This window comes from Xenopus laevis, chromosome 2L, assembly GCF_017654675.1.
Source record: "Xenopus laevis strain J_2021 chromosome 2L, Xenopus_laevis_v10.1, whole genome shotgun sequence".
In the NCBI taxonomy this organism is placed as follows: Eukaryota; Metazoa; Chordata; class Amphibia; order Anura; family Pipidae; genus Xenopus; species Xenopus laevis.
This window is the reverse complement of record NC_054373.1, coordinates 138,762,267-138,778,907: the sequence shown is the minus strand read 5'-3', so window position 1 is coordinate 138,778,907 and position 16,641 is coordinate 138,762,267. Positions and strand designations below refer to the sequence as shown.

Genomic DNA, 16,641 nt, shown 5'->3' with positions numbered 1-16,641 from the left:
TCATGGAAAAAAAAGCCAGCATCTGAAAATCTGCCATCTCAAACCTGTCAAGGTCATGAATAAGGCAATGGCAGATGTCCCTATTCCAATTTGAAGATATAGTAGTTTGCGTGGGTTTAGCCCGACAATTCGAAAAATTGGGAATAAAGTCTCAAAAGTGTTTCGTCTCAATTTAATCGAGTTTTCCCCGATCGGATTTATTCAAGGAATTTTAATGATAACTAAGGCAAAATCATGGAAGGGAGTTTGGTCAAGCTTTGTTTAATAAAAAAATTGGATAAATTTGAATTTTTGTAAATAACCCCCTCAGTATTAGCACTGTCAAAGGTTTGGCCAAAACTGAAAAAAAAGAATATTACTCCTCACCAAAGCATAAGAGGGGATAGAGTGTTTATCTGGGTTGTGGATTTAAGCAGATGTGAAAGGCTTCGGATGAAGTAGAATTAATGGACTAGTTAAGAACATACTTAAAATAACACAGGTGTTCAGCTGTAGGAGCTCTGGGCTAAGGAGCTAAACTGTCTTAAATGGAGAATGGATCCAGTCTGTATATAGGGTTTATCACGCATAGTGATCATTCTCCAGTACACCTGAGCTTTATATTGTTTAAATACATTCCTTCGTACCAGCATCTCAGCAGGATCAAGCCACATAGCTTTCCTTCCATGGGAAAATAAATGTTGCTTTTGCATTTGTTCATACTGAAGAATAATGTATTTCACAAAATTTGTTAAATGAAATCTGTCATTACACGTTTAATGGCAGGTACTAGATTGCTGTGTATTTCTAATGGCATCGCACATCTGTATGCTCAGTTTGAACGTTGACCTGAAACTAAGACCTGCTTTCTACAAATGACCCAGTTTAAAAAATTTCTTCCAGATTGAAGGAAATTAAGATGAGTGATTATGATGCAGCAACTTATGAACGTTTCTCAGGAGCAGTCCGCAGACAAGTTCAGTCTCTCAGAGTCATCTTGGACAGCCTGCAGGTAATACTTCAAATCTGTCATCAGCTCATTAGGCAACATAGGGACTGGAGTATTCACTGACTTGCTCCTCTAGCAGTTAAGTCAAGCGAAAGTGGCTAAATTCAATCAATTAACAGGTAGCCAAGACATAAACTGCTACTGATGATTATGCCTTCTATATAATAACAAAGTGATATACCTGGGGCTATTTTGTCTACATTAAAAGGGTTGTTCGCCTTTGTGTTAACTTGTAGTATGATGTAGAGAGTGATATCTGAGACGATGTGCAATTGGTTTTCGTTTTTTATTATTTGTGTTTTTTTTCAGTTATTTAGCTTTTTATTCAGCACCTCTGCAGTTTGCAATTTCAGCAATCTGGTTGCTAGGGTCCAAATTATCATAGCATCCATGCATTCATTTCAGTAAGAGACTGGAATAGAAAAATAGAAAGATAAAAGGTTATAAAAAGTAGCAATAACAATAAATGTGTAGCCTTAGCTTCAGAGCATTCTTCAAGAAGATGGGAAATTATTAAACTATAAAAAAAATAATGACAACCAATTGAAAAGTTGCTTAGAATTTGTCATTTTAGAACATACCAATAGTAAACTAAAACCCCTTTAACCAGAAAGTGGATCTAAAGGGCAGATTTCTGAAAATGTAAAAGTGTAAAAATTCTCAGTGTTTTTTTTTTCTTGGGTATATATCATTTGTCACTTGAATCACTCGCATTGTGCAGGATTCCAATCGATTTTAAGAAGGAAAGGTTAAAACTAAGAAAGCTTTATCAGAAAGTTCTATATAAATATACCAGTAAACCATGCTGCTCTGAGTCCTCTGCATTTCTGTCCTTCTATCGTGTATACTTGGGCTTCTCTATCAGACTTCCTGTTTTCAGCATAAACCTCCAGGACATGGCATGAGCATGCTCAGTTTGCTCCTCTCTCCCTTTCCTCTCCCTCCTCCCCTCCCTGCTGTAATCTGAGCTGAGAGCTATGGGTGAGCAGGGAGAGACTCAGTCAGGAAGTGATGTCACACCAAGCTAATATGGCAGCTGCTGTCCTAAACAAACAGAGAGAGATTCTAGAGAAGTTTACTCAGGTATGGTAAAGCATTCTACCAAATAAATATAGTCTTCTAGCTTGCACTATTGTGGTTAATCTATTGGCAGTAAACTGCCAATAGATATAGAATAGAAAAGCAACGCAAAGAGTTTTTAGAAGGTAAGTGCAATGCTAAAATGATTTCTGCTCTAGACATTTGTGGATGTGCCTGTAGGTTTCACCACATAGTGGTTGGTTTATGCTCTCTTGTTTTTTTTTTTTAATTGAAAAAGTGCTGCTGAGAAAACACTAGAAAATCTGATACATGTCTAAAAAGCTGCAAGAGATTTATCTCAATTTGAAATAAAAGTGTAGTTTTCCTGAGCTGTACTGTTACTCTACAAAATTACTATATGGGGTAATTCATATTCCTCTCCACTGGAACTGTGGGTTTATGCAATAGTTTTTGAATTGATATCAGCGGGCAGTACTTGCTTCAGGTTTAATACAAGAAGGTCTGAGGGAAACCACATTTACATGAGAGCCGCCAGCTCCTTCAGTAGCGTAATTGTTTCACACAAGCAGTTATGGTAGAATGTTAGTGTGCGCTTTCGCATGTTCTAAACCTTTCAGAATGGTTAAGTTAGAAGCATTCTGTTGGCATAATGTAATAAAAGTTACACAGTTCTAGTAATCTATGACAGCCAATCAACAAGCAGCATTTACTGGTTACCAGTTTCAGTGAAAACATTTGATTGGTTGCTATTTGTTACTGGACCTGGTATTCTTTGCGGCTTTATAAGGTATGACACTTACCCTCGAGATGGTACACTTGCAGCAATGTTCTTATGTTACAGCAATTCCAAGACATCCGTTGTCCATCTTGACATTCACATAATCCACAGGGCAAAATAAAATTAGGGATACAGAGGAATACTTTTCCAAATATTTGGCTGAACACCAAAGTGAAATTTGAATCCAAATATGTATACGCAAATGTAATACTCCGAAATTGTATCATCCCTAAAAGAATGTTATACAGTAAAATTGGTCCATGTGTTGCCACCTTTATCATTATCTTCACTGTGTCTGTCTAGGTATTCTTGAATGTTGGCATTCAATAAACCTCTGCCCAATTTCCTCTAGTCTGTGCCACTTAACTGCCATGTTCAATAAAGTGCTGTTTCTTCTCACTAAATAACTAAGAACAGAAGACTTTTTTGGTATTTTTTGATAATGGCTTTGGATTTCTAGAACCATATAGATTTCTAGAACCATATGCTTTGCACTGTAAGGCAACATTGCTTTCTAAAAGGGTCACTTGAGAGACGTATTCTGTCATGCAATATACACAAAGAATACATTAAATAACTACAATACCTACATTGCAGTATATATATTGTAGTATCGTTACAATAGCCTTTACAAAGCACAGCAGTAATCTCCTCTATCGATCCTATCTATCTATCACCTATCGATCTATACTATCTATCGCTTTATCTATTTATCTATCATCTATCTATTGCTCTATCTGTCTGTCTGTCTATCTATCGCTCTATCTATCACTCTATCTATCTACTCTATCTATCGCTCTATCGATCTGTCTATCTATCTATCTATCTATCTATCTATCTATCTATCTATCTATCGCTCTATCTATCATATATCTATCGATCCTATCTATCTATCTATCATCTATCTATATATCACCTATCGATCTATACTATCTATCTATTACTCTATCTATCTATCATCTATCTATCGCTCTGTCTATCTCTCTATCTATCTATCACTCTATCATTCTATCTATCTATATATCGCTCTATCTATCTGTCTGTCTGTCTATCTGTCTGTCTGTCTGTCTGTCTATCTATCTATCTGCACTGCTGATTAATATAAAAGAATCCCACATACTCTTCTGTGTTTGAATAAAACCAGAATAATAACCAGAGGAAACTTTCTTTTAGAATTAAGAGAGTTTGTTTCATGGTTTTGGTTACTAGTTCTAGCCTTATCCCATAACATTTGTTGGTGTAGCAAAAAAGTCATCCTGATATAAAACAGACTACTGAATGGTATTTAGATTTATTAGCATTATCTAGTGAAAACCTCCAGTCTCGCTGCCCATATTTAGAATGTAACATAGTTATGTATTCATTATTACGACTTATTGGTTAATGCTGAAGGTGATTATTTTGCTTTTCGCAATATGTCTCCTACAGAAACATTCCTAAAAGGGAATGCATTACATCAGAAAGTGTTTCTTGTATCTAACTCATAATGCTATATTAAGCACTATGTTTTCACCTTGCACTTTTCACTGTGTACTTCATCTAATTCCCAATTTATTCATAGGTCAGTTAAACAGCACCTACTCTTCCAATACCAACATTTTCCTGTCAAGAGTTAAACGGCTTTTTTCACCTGTGGAAATCCACATTTTCTCCTTTGTTAGATGATTGATGATGGAAGTGCCTTAAAAGCAGTTACGTATACTGGCTCATAGTCTCAAGCTCGCATGTACAGAGCACCTGAGTCTCGCCCTTGCAGCAGTGTGAGCTGCACCTGATCTGAAAAAAGGCACAGATAACAGGGTTAAGCAGGGAATAGTGAATCAGTGACATGTGCTTAATAATTTAGCAAATACATATTACATTGAATATTACATTTTATGTAATATGTATTTGCTAAATTGATTAAAATACTTTGTATTCCCTAGTACTTTTGGACTGTCTTGCATCATATTTTAACCCCCCATCCATTAGAAATCTTCAGATTAGATGTCTCTGGCAGATTAAAGTTTATAGTACAACCAAACACATAGCACCTTTGCTCTGTTTTACAAACATATAAATCATTGTCCTCTATTAAATTGCAGAAGCTATTTTTCACTTTACTGTGGAGCAGGCAAGCAAAAAAGGCAGTTATCAGGCAGGCGTTGAGACTAGATTTCAATTGGGAAATTAATAAACTGGGAACTAGATTGCCTCTAAACAGTGCAGAGAAAAAAATCATGGGGAATCTAGTTGATTTTAAATGAGAACACAGTGAGAAATATTAAAGTGTTGGTGCTTGAAATAGCCCCTTGAATACAAAAATATATACTTAAATCTGGAATTAATACAGTCTTAACATCTTGCCAAATGATTACAGCATGTGCTGTATGGAAATAGTTTACTTTTCATTTATTTTAATTCAGCTGGGTACAATAAGCTATGCCTTTTTATGGAAACAACACGCAACTGACTCTCTACCTCTCCCTTTCAGTGTAAAGGACTGTATATAATGAAAGTGGCTGTTAGTATTGTTTTAAACCTATGTTTCTGCTTTATTGTAAATGTCTTGGGTTAAAGCTTTAGATTTATTTGAGTGCTTGATCAGGTTTTAATGCTTTATTTTGCTGCATTTGCCCTGCAGTACTCAAATTAGCCACTTGTCCCTGCCTCTTGCTCATTAATGCAGTTTGGATACCTGAACAGGAATTTTTTTTCTGATCAGCTTTAATGAGATTCTCCCTTTAGTCAATCATTGAAATGGCATTTGTAAGCAGATTTAAGCACAAGCCTTTCATAGCTTCAAAGGATTGGGGTGTAACTTTGTAAGACGTAAAGAGCTTGGGCAGCCTAGCATGATGTCACCCCCAAGACATGCTTTTCAAGTCATTTACTCTGTTCAGTTCCTAGCTGGCCAAAACCGAGATGCTAACTGCAGCAAAGATAGTATCAGCCCTGTGAAACGGCAAGCAGCCAGATCCCTATGAATGGAGCACTCACAAACTATGGCAGCTAACCCAGTATTTGATAAGCGCGAAACACAACAAAGAGCCCATGTGTTCCATAGAAACGACACATGTTTTTTCATCTGCAAGGCACAGCAGCGGTTAATTAGTTGCCCAGATAAGTTGAACTAGGGAAATCAGAATAACGGCAATGATGATGCATCTGGGTGTTACTTAAATGTGGTCATTATTGAATTTCCATTCTTATGAAGTCCTTCTTATGCATTCCTAGGAAATAGGTTGCTGAGAATTTAAATATTGAACCATCTTTCTGTTTTAGTTTTTGTGTTGTTGTGGTTACTTCAGTTATTTATAGTTGCTTGTAATGCAACTTTCTTCCTCTTTCTCTAAACTTTTGAACCAGGAGGAACATCAGCCCTCTTGAGTCATGGGAGAGTGACAACAAAACAGTTAGGTGTCAGCCTACGTAGTTTCAAATAATCTGAGTTTTTGCGATTAGTTGTTTTATCAATTCATCTCCTCTCATTGGTCAGTTTAAAATGGGGTTTATTTCAGAAAGCGCACAAGGTGGGCCTATATAAACAGGCTTACATGCACTAGCGGAGCCCTGGGTCACATTTTCAGAGCAGTTGAAGACTAGAGATCAGAATGACAGCTGGGTTGGTAGGATGGAGATCGGAATGCGTAGGGCCCCTCGGAAGATTATTTTTTGCAGGGCACTCTAGTTACGCCACTGGCTGTAGCCTTTCTCGAACAAGCTTGTGTGGTGATGTTTCATTATTCATGGTTGTTTGGTGTGTAAATGCTGACTACATCTCGCATGCAACCTTCTATGGGGCTAGACTTTACACTGCTTCTTTTTACCTGTAGCAACCAATCAGCATTTACAGCAGTTGCAAATTGGTTCATATCATGCATTTTTATCTCCAGGCCAAAGGTAAGGAAAGGCAGTGGTTAAGGCATCAGGCTACTGGAGAATTAGACGATACCAAAATTATTGATGGACTAGCAGGAGAGAAGGCAATATATAGAAGACGTGGGGAACTAGAGCCAGAGGTAAGTAGTGAGTGCACTTTGACAATGTTTAATCAACATGCCCTCCACCCAACTGGTTTAGCATCAGCATTCTTGCAGAGATCATGTAAATCATGTGCTGTTTTAGGGTTGTTTCAGGGCAGTGGGCAAGCCAAGCAATAGCCTGTGCATTTTTTCTGTTTCAAAAAAATGAATGTGCCTTAACTCTGCAAAACTATTAAGATAAAATGATATATATATATATATATATATATATATATATATATATATTTTTTTTTTTTTTTTTTTTTTTTAAGAAAATAAAAGGTTGTTTGTCCTGCCCTAGAAAGTAATTGGTTCCAGAGTGAGCAAAAATTCCATATCCAATTTCATACGCATATGAGTGTACAAAATTATGATGCAGCTAATATTTCTGTGGTGTTTGTTTTACATGACTCATGCAAAAGGGAGACGGCCATATCATGAATCATTCTGAAATCATATATCTTCAATGGCATAACACATTTCTTTGTGCTGATTTCTGAAGGCTGGACATTGTCTTTCTTTGACCATATTATTTCTACTTTCCTTTTTATGGTAAAATAATACCATTACTTTTGTTTATTTTTCTGTTCAGTGTGCATAATGTGTCAGTCTTTTTCCCCATATAATTATGTATTATAAATACAGAAAGTGGAGAGGTTTTTCAATGTTCTGTTTAACAATAAATCTGTTTATTTGTGTATAAGAAGATGACCCTTGACTGGGGAAGCCAAAACATATTGAGACAGATTGACTAAAGGGCGAAGTTGCCATCGATAGAGACAATTTGCCAGAAAGCTCATCTGCAGGGACATCGCCAATTTAACAGTTTGCTTGCGAAAGAGATTGTCGCTAGCGTCCGTTCACACCCTATCGCCAGTCCACTTCAAACATTTGCACCAACATTACTATTAAAGACGTCAACGCGATTTTTATGTACACGCCCTATACAAATTAACCTAAGCGCAAGAGTGCTAGCGAAGTTTCGATAGGCAGAAATGAGCGCTAGCAAAAAATTCCCTAGGAAATGCTCGCACAGTCGTGCGTAACTAGCGAAAATTTGCCAGCATTCGGCTGCTGAGACACAACTACACATTTTAGTGAATTAGTTTAGTGGTAACAAATTTGCGCCTGGCGAAGTGGCGGGGAATGTGGCGAAATGGTCGCTGGCAAAAATTCACCTTTTAGTCAATTTCCCCCATTGTCTGTAAAGCCTTAATTTATAGTTATTCTTATTTTTGTATTACTTTTTTTCTATTCGGTACCTTTACTATTAAAGGGATACTACATACATGATCCAGCATAGCTTGCAAATATGGGGGCCCTGGCAGTGTATTCGCAAAGTCTGGCCAATAAGCGTCCTCTTACATTTTTATTTGCTTTTGCCTCCTCAGATTGGAAGTCCTCAGCAGAAACCCAAGAGGCTACGGCTTCTAGTGGATGTATCAGGCAGTATGTATCGGTTTAATGGTGTCGATGGCAGGCTGGAGCGCTCCATGGAAGCAGCATGCATGGTTATGGAGGCGTTTGAGAACTATGAGCATAAGTTTAAGGTAACAACAAAGGGGAAAACAGCACAGTAATGTGGTTTCCCTTTGCGGTTATTCAGCAGTGGAAAATTATGTCTTATCAAAGAGAATTATTCATGTAAGGAAACTGTTGCTGCGATAAACAGAGCACATCTACTCAAAACACAAGCATGAAGGGAAAGGATTTACGTTTCTGGTACTTGTTTGTTCTAAGAAGTAAAAGTTAAGGATGTAAATAACACAAAATTCACTCACATGTTCTGGATATAGCCAAAAGTAACAATTGCGACAATATGTGGTGTCAGTTTGCATCTCGTATTATTTTCTTTTTACATTTGTTTCTCTGATTTCCAGTAAATTGGCAGTCACTCTTTAAAGAGACATTTAAACATGTCAGCTAGAGAGTTTTAGGCTCTTCTTTACTGATCTGTATTTGTTAAACACTTCCTCGATGAATGACATCCAAAGTTTGCTCAATATTTTATGCATTTTGCTCATTTCAACTGCAATTCCATTATCTAAAGTAGAATTTACAATAACTATAGTGAAACACTCTTTCCTTGTGTTATTTTGTTCTACCAACCACAGAGCCTGGTAACACATAAGTTGACATCATCAGGCCAATTCAGTCACTTTTGCTTATGGTATGCAGTTTTTTGGGAACAACAACTTATCTCACTGGATTGTTATTGGTTGGTAAGGATTGAATCTGTTGTCTGATGATCTTCATGGCCACATTTGGCCATCTATGATGATGATGATGATGATGATTCAGTAGCTCCTTCTTTGGGCAAACAACCATATCCAAGGGAATCAGACCATGTATGGCATGTTAAGGCTACAGATTGATATTTCCATGTTTATTAATGCTCTGAGCACAGCTATAGGAAAATATAATAACATTAGTACTTTATTATAGTACTTGGCACAAGGTGCATGACCAGAATTCTGTAAATATGGCCATATGAAGAATATGGATGAATGTTTATTAATGTATTAAGGGCTCATACCCACATGTTTTTATGTGACTAAACCTTTATCGAATTTATTTGTGCATATAGATACATATACTAATATATTTAAATACTTTGATGTGTTTTTATGCATTCCACACGCATAAGAACTGACGCAGGTTCCAGAACCTGTGTGTCCATAGCTTAAATCAGTCTGCGATGCACTTAACAAGATTCATATATTTCACTCTAATATATCCAAAGCTTATCTGGGAAATGTATTATCCCGTACAGTCAGCTAGAGCTAAAATTATAAAGCAAACCCTGATTTGCAATGTGTAGATCGCAGGTTTGGATAATCCCACTAACAAGGCAGGCTCTGCAGTTTGCACACAATGTGATTCATTACTTTCCTCTAGCTCTCTACCTGCCGGGCTACATCTGCATGCAATAGAAATTTACACCTCATGACAAACAATTTTAATTGAAATGAATTACAGGGGTTTCCACAAAATGGGAAATGGAAATCATTATTACTATGGGATAGTGAGAACAGAATAAACATTAAAGAGGAATTACTGTGGAAATTGTATTACCACCTCTAAGGTTAATGCACTGGTAAGTAGTACTTGCTAATAGACAAAGCCACGTTTATATTGTGTTATTTCCTCTGCTGGGTTAAATGGGGCATCTGCCACCCTGCAGATTGTCAATAGATGTCAATACAATATTATACAGATGTGGGATCTGTTATCCAGAAAGCTCCAAATTACTGGAAGGCCATCTCTCATAGAGTCAATTTTATGCAAATAATTTTCATGTTATTCCTTTTTCTCTGTAATAATAAAACCATAGGTTGCATGAATCCATATGGGTGGCAAAACAATCTTACTGGGTTTTTTTTCAGCATAGTTAAGGTTTGGGAATGCAAATTACTCCAAGGTCATTTACTCAAAAAAAAAACTAGGTCCCAGGTATACTGGATAATAGATCCTATACCGGTACTCAAGGTGCAGACGTTCTGCTCTTTATAGTTTTGATACAAGACCAGGCATTTAACCAAATAATTTAGCAATTCCCTAATTCTAAGAAGGTTCCTCTGGGTACTTGGGTTCCTTTCACACTTCAAAAACAGTAAATTGGTCAGGTGTTGCTGATGAAACTGACCATAGTGTGTGTATTGTGTGAATGTAATAGGGAACTAATAGGGCTATGTAATAAAAGGTGCAAAGTTTGCTACAGGCCTATTAGCCTGTAGCTACCAATTATCATGTGCCATTTACTGGTCAGCTGTTTAAAAGCACTGATCTTATTGGTTGTAATGGTTTACTGCACCTGGGCAAACGTGGTGCATTTTATTGCATAATGGGGTTAGCCTGTAAGCTCCACTGGGGTAGGGATCTATGTGGAAAAGTACAGATTCTGTAAAGTGCTGTGTAAACGTGTGTGCCACATAAATAAAAGATAATGTTTAGCAAAAGGAGCAGTGTACACAGGTAATACACAAGAGGCATTCTGACCACCAGACTCTATGGAGAGTTAATTGAAGAGAGACTTGCAAACAAAGGTGGCAAGGCTGTGGTGAGCTGAACAAATATTTTTTCTTTAAAAAAAAATGCACATCCTATGGATAATGTCATCCCAAGAAACAATACTGTCTCTAGTTTAGAGGTGTTAATGAAACAGACTCAACCCTAGTTAACTATTTAATATATTGTTTACCCTGACCTCTATCCAGGTAACACCTGTGGTTAATGCTTCTAATGCATGATATGCACTTCTATCACATGTCAAAGCTGTCAACCAGTTGACAACCCCATTAATGGCATCATGAAATGGAACAGGCACTAGTCTACAGGCATAGGATGGGTGGTCTGGACCCCCTGAAGTTGCTGCCTTTTGGGACTTCAACAACCCACCCTCCCTAGCCGCTAGGTCCACCCAGTGATGCAACCCCCCATCTCATCCAGCGAGTACCTTGGATTCTCTTTTTGCGGCTGAGATCAGGGCCAGAGGGAGGTCAGACAGCAGCCCCTAGGTCTTCAGCGGGAGCAGGTCTTGGTCGGAGTGGGGCGTACTAGGTTTTTTCCTGTTTCCTGCTGGCCAAGTCTAGGGATAAAAATGGTTTAACAAATTATCCTGCATGCATCAAGTATCAAAAATGATACAGGTATGGGACCTGTTATCCAGAATGCTTGGGACCTGCTGTTTTCCAGATAAGGGATCTTTCTTTAATTTCAATCTCCATACCTTAAGTCTGCTAAAAAAAATAGTTTCAATAGTTATTATTATTAACTTGTATTTATAGAGTGCCAACATATTGTGCAGCACTGTAAAGTAAATGTGTTTATACAACTAAATCACATGAATTACATACGTAGAATATATGGAGTTACATACCTCACAACAAATACCTGTACAAAAGGCGAGGAAGGCCCTGTGCAAAAGAGCTTATATATATTTTATAATATTAACAACTAATATATCTTTTTATCCTTCCTGTTGTATAGTGTAACACATCCAGCACTATTAATTGAACCCATACTTGGGAGCTTTCTGGATAACATATCCAATACCTGTATTGGAGTTTGGAGCAAGTAATGATTTTAAAAATACAGGCACTGTACAAGAGTAATTTTCTAAGGTGAATATTTTCTATTTGGCAAATAAAATCTACAGCAATGAAGAAACACAGAGCAAGCTGTTTTGCCTCCACAGACAGCTTACTTGCTTGACAAATAACGGAATAGTATACCTAGAATGCAGAAGATATGTGGGGAATGTCTAGCAATAATATGGCAAGCTTAATGTAACGGCTCACTAAGTTAGATGTGTTTATTAGTTGTTTTTATATTTTGAATTCAGCAAATAATACTTTAATAATGTTTTTCTTTTCCATTTCAAGTACTTTTTAAGTTTGTGCTATACACTTTTATTAATTTCATAATATCAAGACACAATCTATCCTTTTATCCTGATTGTTGGATAGTGTAACATATCCCTCTAGCACATAGTGTTGGTACAGTGGCAACAGAGGGATATGTTAAACTATACTATACACTATACCTCAGCTTATTCTCTTGAGAATGTTTTCACATATGAGCTCACATCCAGTAAGGGAAACAAGACGGGAAGTCCAAGGCACATTCAAGAAGGACTGAAGAACACTGGATGCACAATTAGCCAAGATTGACTTTGGTCAAGTGGGCTGACCTTAAGTACAGGGCTACTTGATGAGGCGGACTGACCTCACCTGTCTGCCCTATTTGTAAAGAGAACACTGTATAGTATATAGCAGTGATCCCCAACCAGTAGCTTGTGAGCAACATGTTGCTCTCCAACCGCTTGGATGTTGCTCCCAGTGGCCTCAAAGCAGGAGCTTATTTTTGAATTCCAGGCTTGGAGTCAAGTTTTGGTTGTATAAAAACCAGGTACACTGCCAAACAGAGCCTCAGTGTAGGTTGACAATCCAAATAGGGGCTACTAAATGGCTAATCACAGCACTTACTTGGCAGCCCACGAACATTTTTCATACTTGTGTTGCTCCCCAACTCCTTTTACTTCTTAATGTGTTGCTCACGGGTAAAAAAGGTTGGGGATCCCTGGTATATAGAATAGAGATTCTTTAAACATTGTATATGGCCTAGGTTAGCTGGAACCCAGTCAGGCAATGCTTGTATATCACATGTCACTGTGTCCACCATAGCTATGAGAGCCTCTAAGCCACATTGTATCACTATAGGAAATGACCTACAGGCTTGTGTTTTATGTTCAGCAACATTATATGTTTGATATTTTGTTATTTATATTGCAGTATGATGTTTCTGGACATTCGGGTGATGGTTTCAACATTGAGCTTATAAGAAGCGATAAGATTCCAAAGAACAATAAGCAACGACTGGAGATTATGAAGGTAGGTCGACTTGTCAGACAGAAAAGAAGCTTTTTTTGACTTTTCATCTATAAAGTGATAGAGACCTCCCAGTTCGTAAGCCACACAGGATGACTAAGAGCAGAATGTTAGGGGACTGCAACAACATTAGCTTTGATGCCCTAACCTGCTTACTGTAATTATTTGCTCACTGAAGTAGAAACAATTTTAATCACTTTGTTTTGTATTTAAACCAATAGCCTGCAAATAACATTCTGCTGGCTGGATCCAACTTTGCCACCTTACATTAGCTCACATTTCCGTGAGTTGTGGCAAAAATATCCAACCATTGTTGCTATCAAAGACTACTGATGGAGTTGTATATTACTTAATGCACACTGGGTCTTTGTCAGACTTTAGGCAACTCTAAACCATATGGTAAACCATTCTACCTAAAGTAATCTGTAACTGTGATTCCTTACTGAACCAGGCATACAAACCATTTCAGAACACCAGTAAAATCAGTTGTCTGTAACTGCACCACTATTCGCTAGGTGGCTTCGGGTCACAATGCCGTATTTCAAACAAGCAACTGGTGTGTTTCAAATTCCATTTTGCAACAATGAATAGATATTGTGTATCCAAACTAGGCTTGACTTAAATGTAACATCTTGCACTCAATGTTTATAAGTAAAATCTGCAAATCTGATTGAGAGAGCTGACAAAAGACTTTTTGTTGAACAATAAATTACTGTGTGTCTGTTTATCACTGCAGTTCAATATGAACCCCTATTTGAAGGTTTACTAACTGTGACTTAAAAAATATACAAGAAAAATAAACATGAAACTCCTAGGCCTTCTTGTACACTGCATGCAGCAGGGTATAAAGTTGTGTATAGTTAATTTCTTGCAAATCCTGAGGACAAAGATACAGGTCAGTACAGAAACTAATCTGTTAATCTCCTTGTGGTTCAGGGCCAGCAAAACTAGTTTACTAGCTCTATTGGACAGGGAATTGGTGTAAACGCCTCCAGGCCAGGGAGAGCTATCATTCTATACATTGTGTGAATTTTGTGTTCCTGTTTTGGCCAGACTATGCACGCTCACTCACAATTCTGTATGAGTGGTGACCACACACTGGAAGGAACAGAGCATGCCATACAGGAGATAGCTAAGGATGATGCAGATGAACATTTTGTTATAGTCTTGAGTGATGCCAACCTAGAACGATATGGGATCCCTCCGGCAAGGTTTGCCCAGGCTTTGACCATCAATCCACAAGTCAACGCATTTGCCATATTTATTGGGTCACTGGGGGATCAAGCTGAAAGGTGCGTGACGGTTTCTTTTTTATTTTATGGATATTTTATTTTGACTTCTGTTTCATTCTAACACCTGCAACATTCCAAGTGCCCGCCAAACTTGGTCTTATGAGCCTTGTTTACTTAAAAGTACTAATCCTTTAAATTACTAGTACAAGTAAAAAGACAGGATAGATAGGGATGTGAGCCTCCTTCTGAATTGACTTGCTTGATGTTAGGACATGCTTACATGAGTAATATTTGTCATTCATAGAACCAAGCATCTACTTCCACTATGATGGTCTTAAAAATGTCAGTACATGTAGGGAAATTCTGTGAGGTAGCAGTTCTTTAAAGGTACAGTTCAGTGTGAAAATAAAAACTGGGTAAATAGATAGGCTATGCAAAATAAAAAAATGTTTCTAATATAGTTAGTTAGGCAAAAATGTAATGTATAAAGGCTGGAGTGACTGGATGTGTAACATAATAGCCAGAACACTACTTCCTGCTTTTCAGCTCTCTAACTCAGTTAGTCAGCGACTTGAAGGGGGGCCACATGGTTCATATATATCTGCTCAGCAAGTTTGCAATTGCAGGACTTATATATACATATACAGAAGTGTACACCAGGCCCGGACTGGCAATCTGTGGGTTCTGGCAAATGTCAGAGGGGCTGCTGTATGGTTCCCTAGAAAGTTACCATATAGTGGGCTGGTAGGGGGCTGTTTGGGCCTCTGTGTACTTGGAATGGCAGGACCTATTTTGACTCCCAGTCCAGGCCTGGTGTACACTGTTCATATGAATTGTCACTGCCCTAATTTTAAGAGTGCATGCAAACACAGGATTAATTTGTTTATAAATGTCTTGAAGTTGCTTAACTGAGGACAGAAATTGTACAGTGTCACAGAGCAAGACCTGGATGAGCAAATATTATGGCCCAAATATATATGAGGCAACTTTCTCTTGCTTCTAAATACACAAAATCCTTTATGAACCAAAGCCAAGCATTCACACTCATGTAACACAGTCACAGTTTTTGTTTTAATTCAGTTTCATGTCCCATTAAATTGGCTTCATTCTCCCAGCTCTAATGACTAGTCTCCTTTGGATTTGTTTTATGGGACATAATGAAAGAGAGAGTGAGAAAAAGAAGGGAAAAACAACTAGTGATGAATTCACTGAGACATGGGGGTGACAGCTCAGCTGTGTCCTTCAAAGATACAACAGCTTGTGGTAGAGCATCTTCCATTAGGCTTTCTTTCAGCCTGTAGTACCATGAATAGCATCTATTAGTAATTCAGAAGTGAAGGCTTCCCCCCGCACACATTGTCTATAGAAAGGCGATTTGCATTGCTAATGTCTCTGCTTCCTTTTTGTACCACAGGCTTCAGAGGACACTTCCTGCAGGGCGCTCGTTTGTCGCCATGGATACAAAGCATATCCCTCAGATACTGCAGCAAATCTTCACCTCTACCTTGCTCTCAACTGCTTAGTCTTTATGCGTAATACTTTGTGCAGCCCTTAGGGTGTGGTTACCTCACTGGAACTCACAGGGGTTATACAAGGGCACATGGAACTCACACATTTAACTTTGCCTTTGGGTAAAATGATTATGATATATGAAGTATCAGCTCCCTGCTGATAAGACATAAGCTAACTCCCAATAAGTTCTCATATATTTAGAATTATCTTTTTGGCTCAGTATTCACCGCAATCTCCTCTGCTCCTTTAAAATGAACTGTGTAACTGATTTGTTTTATTTTAACTGTTTCTCTCATGTGTTTCCAACCAGTAACTGTTTTTAAATGTCATTTTTATTTCTGTAATTGAAATTCCTTGACTTTTAGTTAATTAGCTCTGTAATATTATTGAAAGAAGAATTAAACCCATAAAAATGAAACAAAGAATACTTAGGTCAGTGTGTTTTATGATTCATTGAATTGTCATTTCAAGAGCCTGGGGGTTCCTTGTGTGCAGTGTTCCCGCTGGCTTTTTATTTAGGGGTCTGAGAACTTTGCTCTGATGTGACCCAGAGGCCCAGAAATCATGTGCATAAAAGTCAATGCAGTGCTTCAAAAGAGCTTACAATTTGGGATGCCTTTGCTGAGGATGTACTACTGTTATGAAGTTTTTATTTGGTTTTTAAGGTGGAACTTATATAAAACTAATATAAGACTAG

The 16,641-nt window shown here is 37.7% G+C and overlaps 1 protein-coding gene across 2 annotated transcripts in view; it reads left to right on the top strand.

Moving 5' to 3' along the window:
• The window catches only part of vwa8.L (von Willebrand factor A domain containing 8 L homeolog), a 159,618-nt gene extending 143,249 nt beyond the window's left edge, over nt 1-16,369 (top strand). For both annotated transcript variants that reach the window (XM_018244914.2, XM_018244913.2), the window contains exons 41-46: nt 883-991; nt 6,683-6,808; nt 8,203-8,361; nt 13,105-13,203; nt 14,254-14,492; nt 15,847-16,369. In XM_018244914.2, the coding sequence (XP_018100403.1) occupies nt 883-991; nt 6,683-6,808; nt 8,203-8,361; nt 13,105-13,203; nt 14,254-14,492; nt 15,847-15,955 (841 nt within the window). In that variant the 3' untranslated portion in view covers nt 15,956-16,369. The remainder of the gene's footprint in view (nt 1-882; nt 992-6,682; nt 6,809-8,202; nt 8,362-13,104; nt 13,204-14,253; nt 14,493-15,846) is intronic.
• Nucleotides 16,370-16,641: the final 272 nt, after the last annotated feature.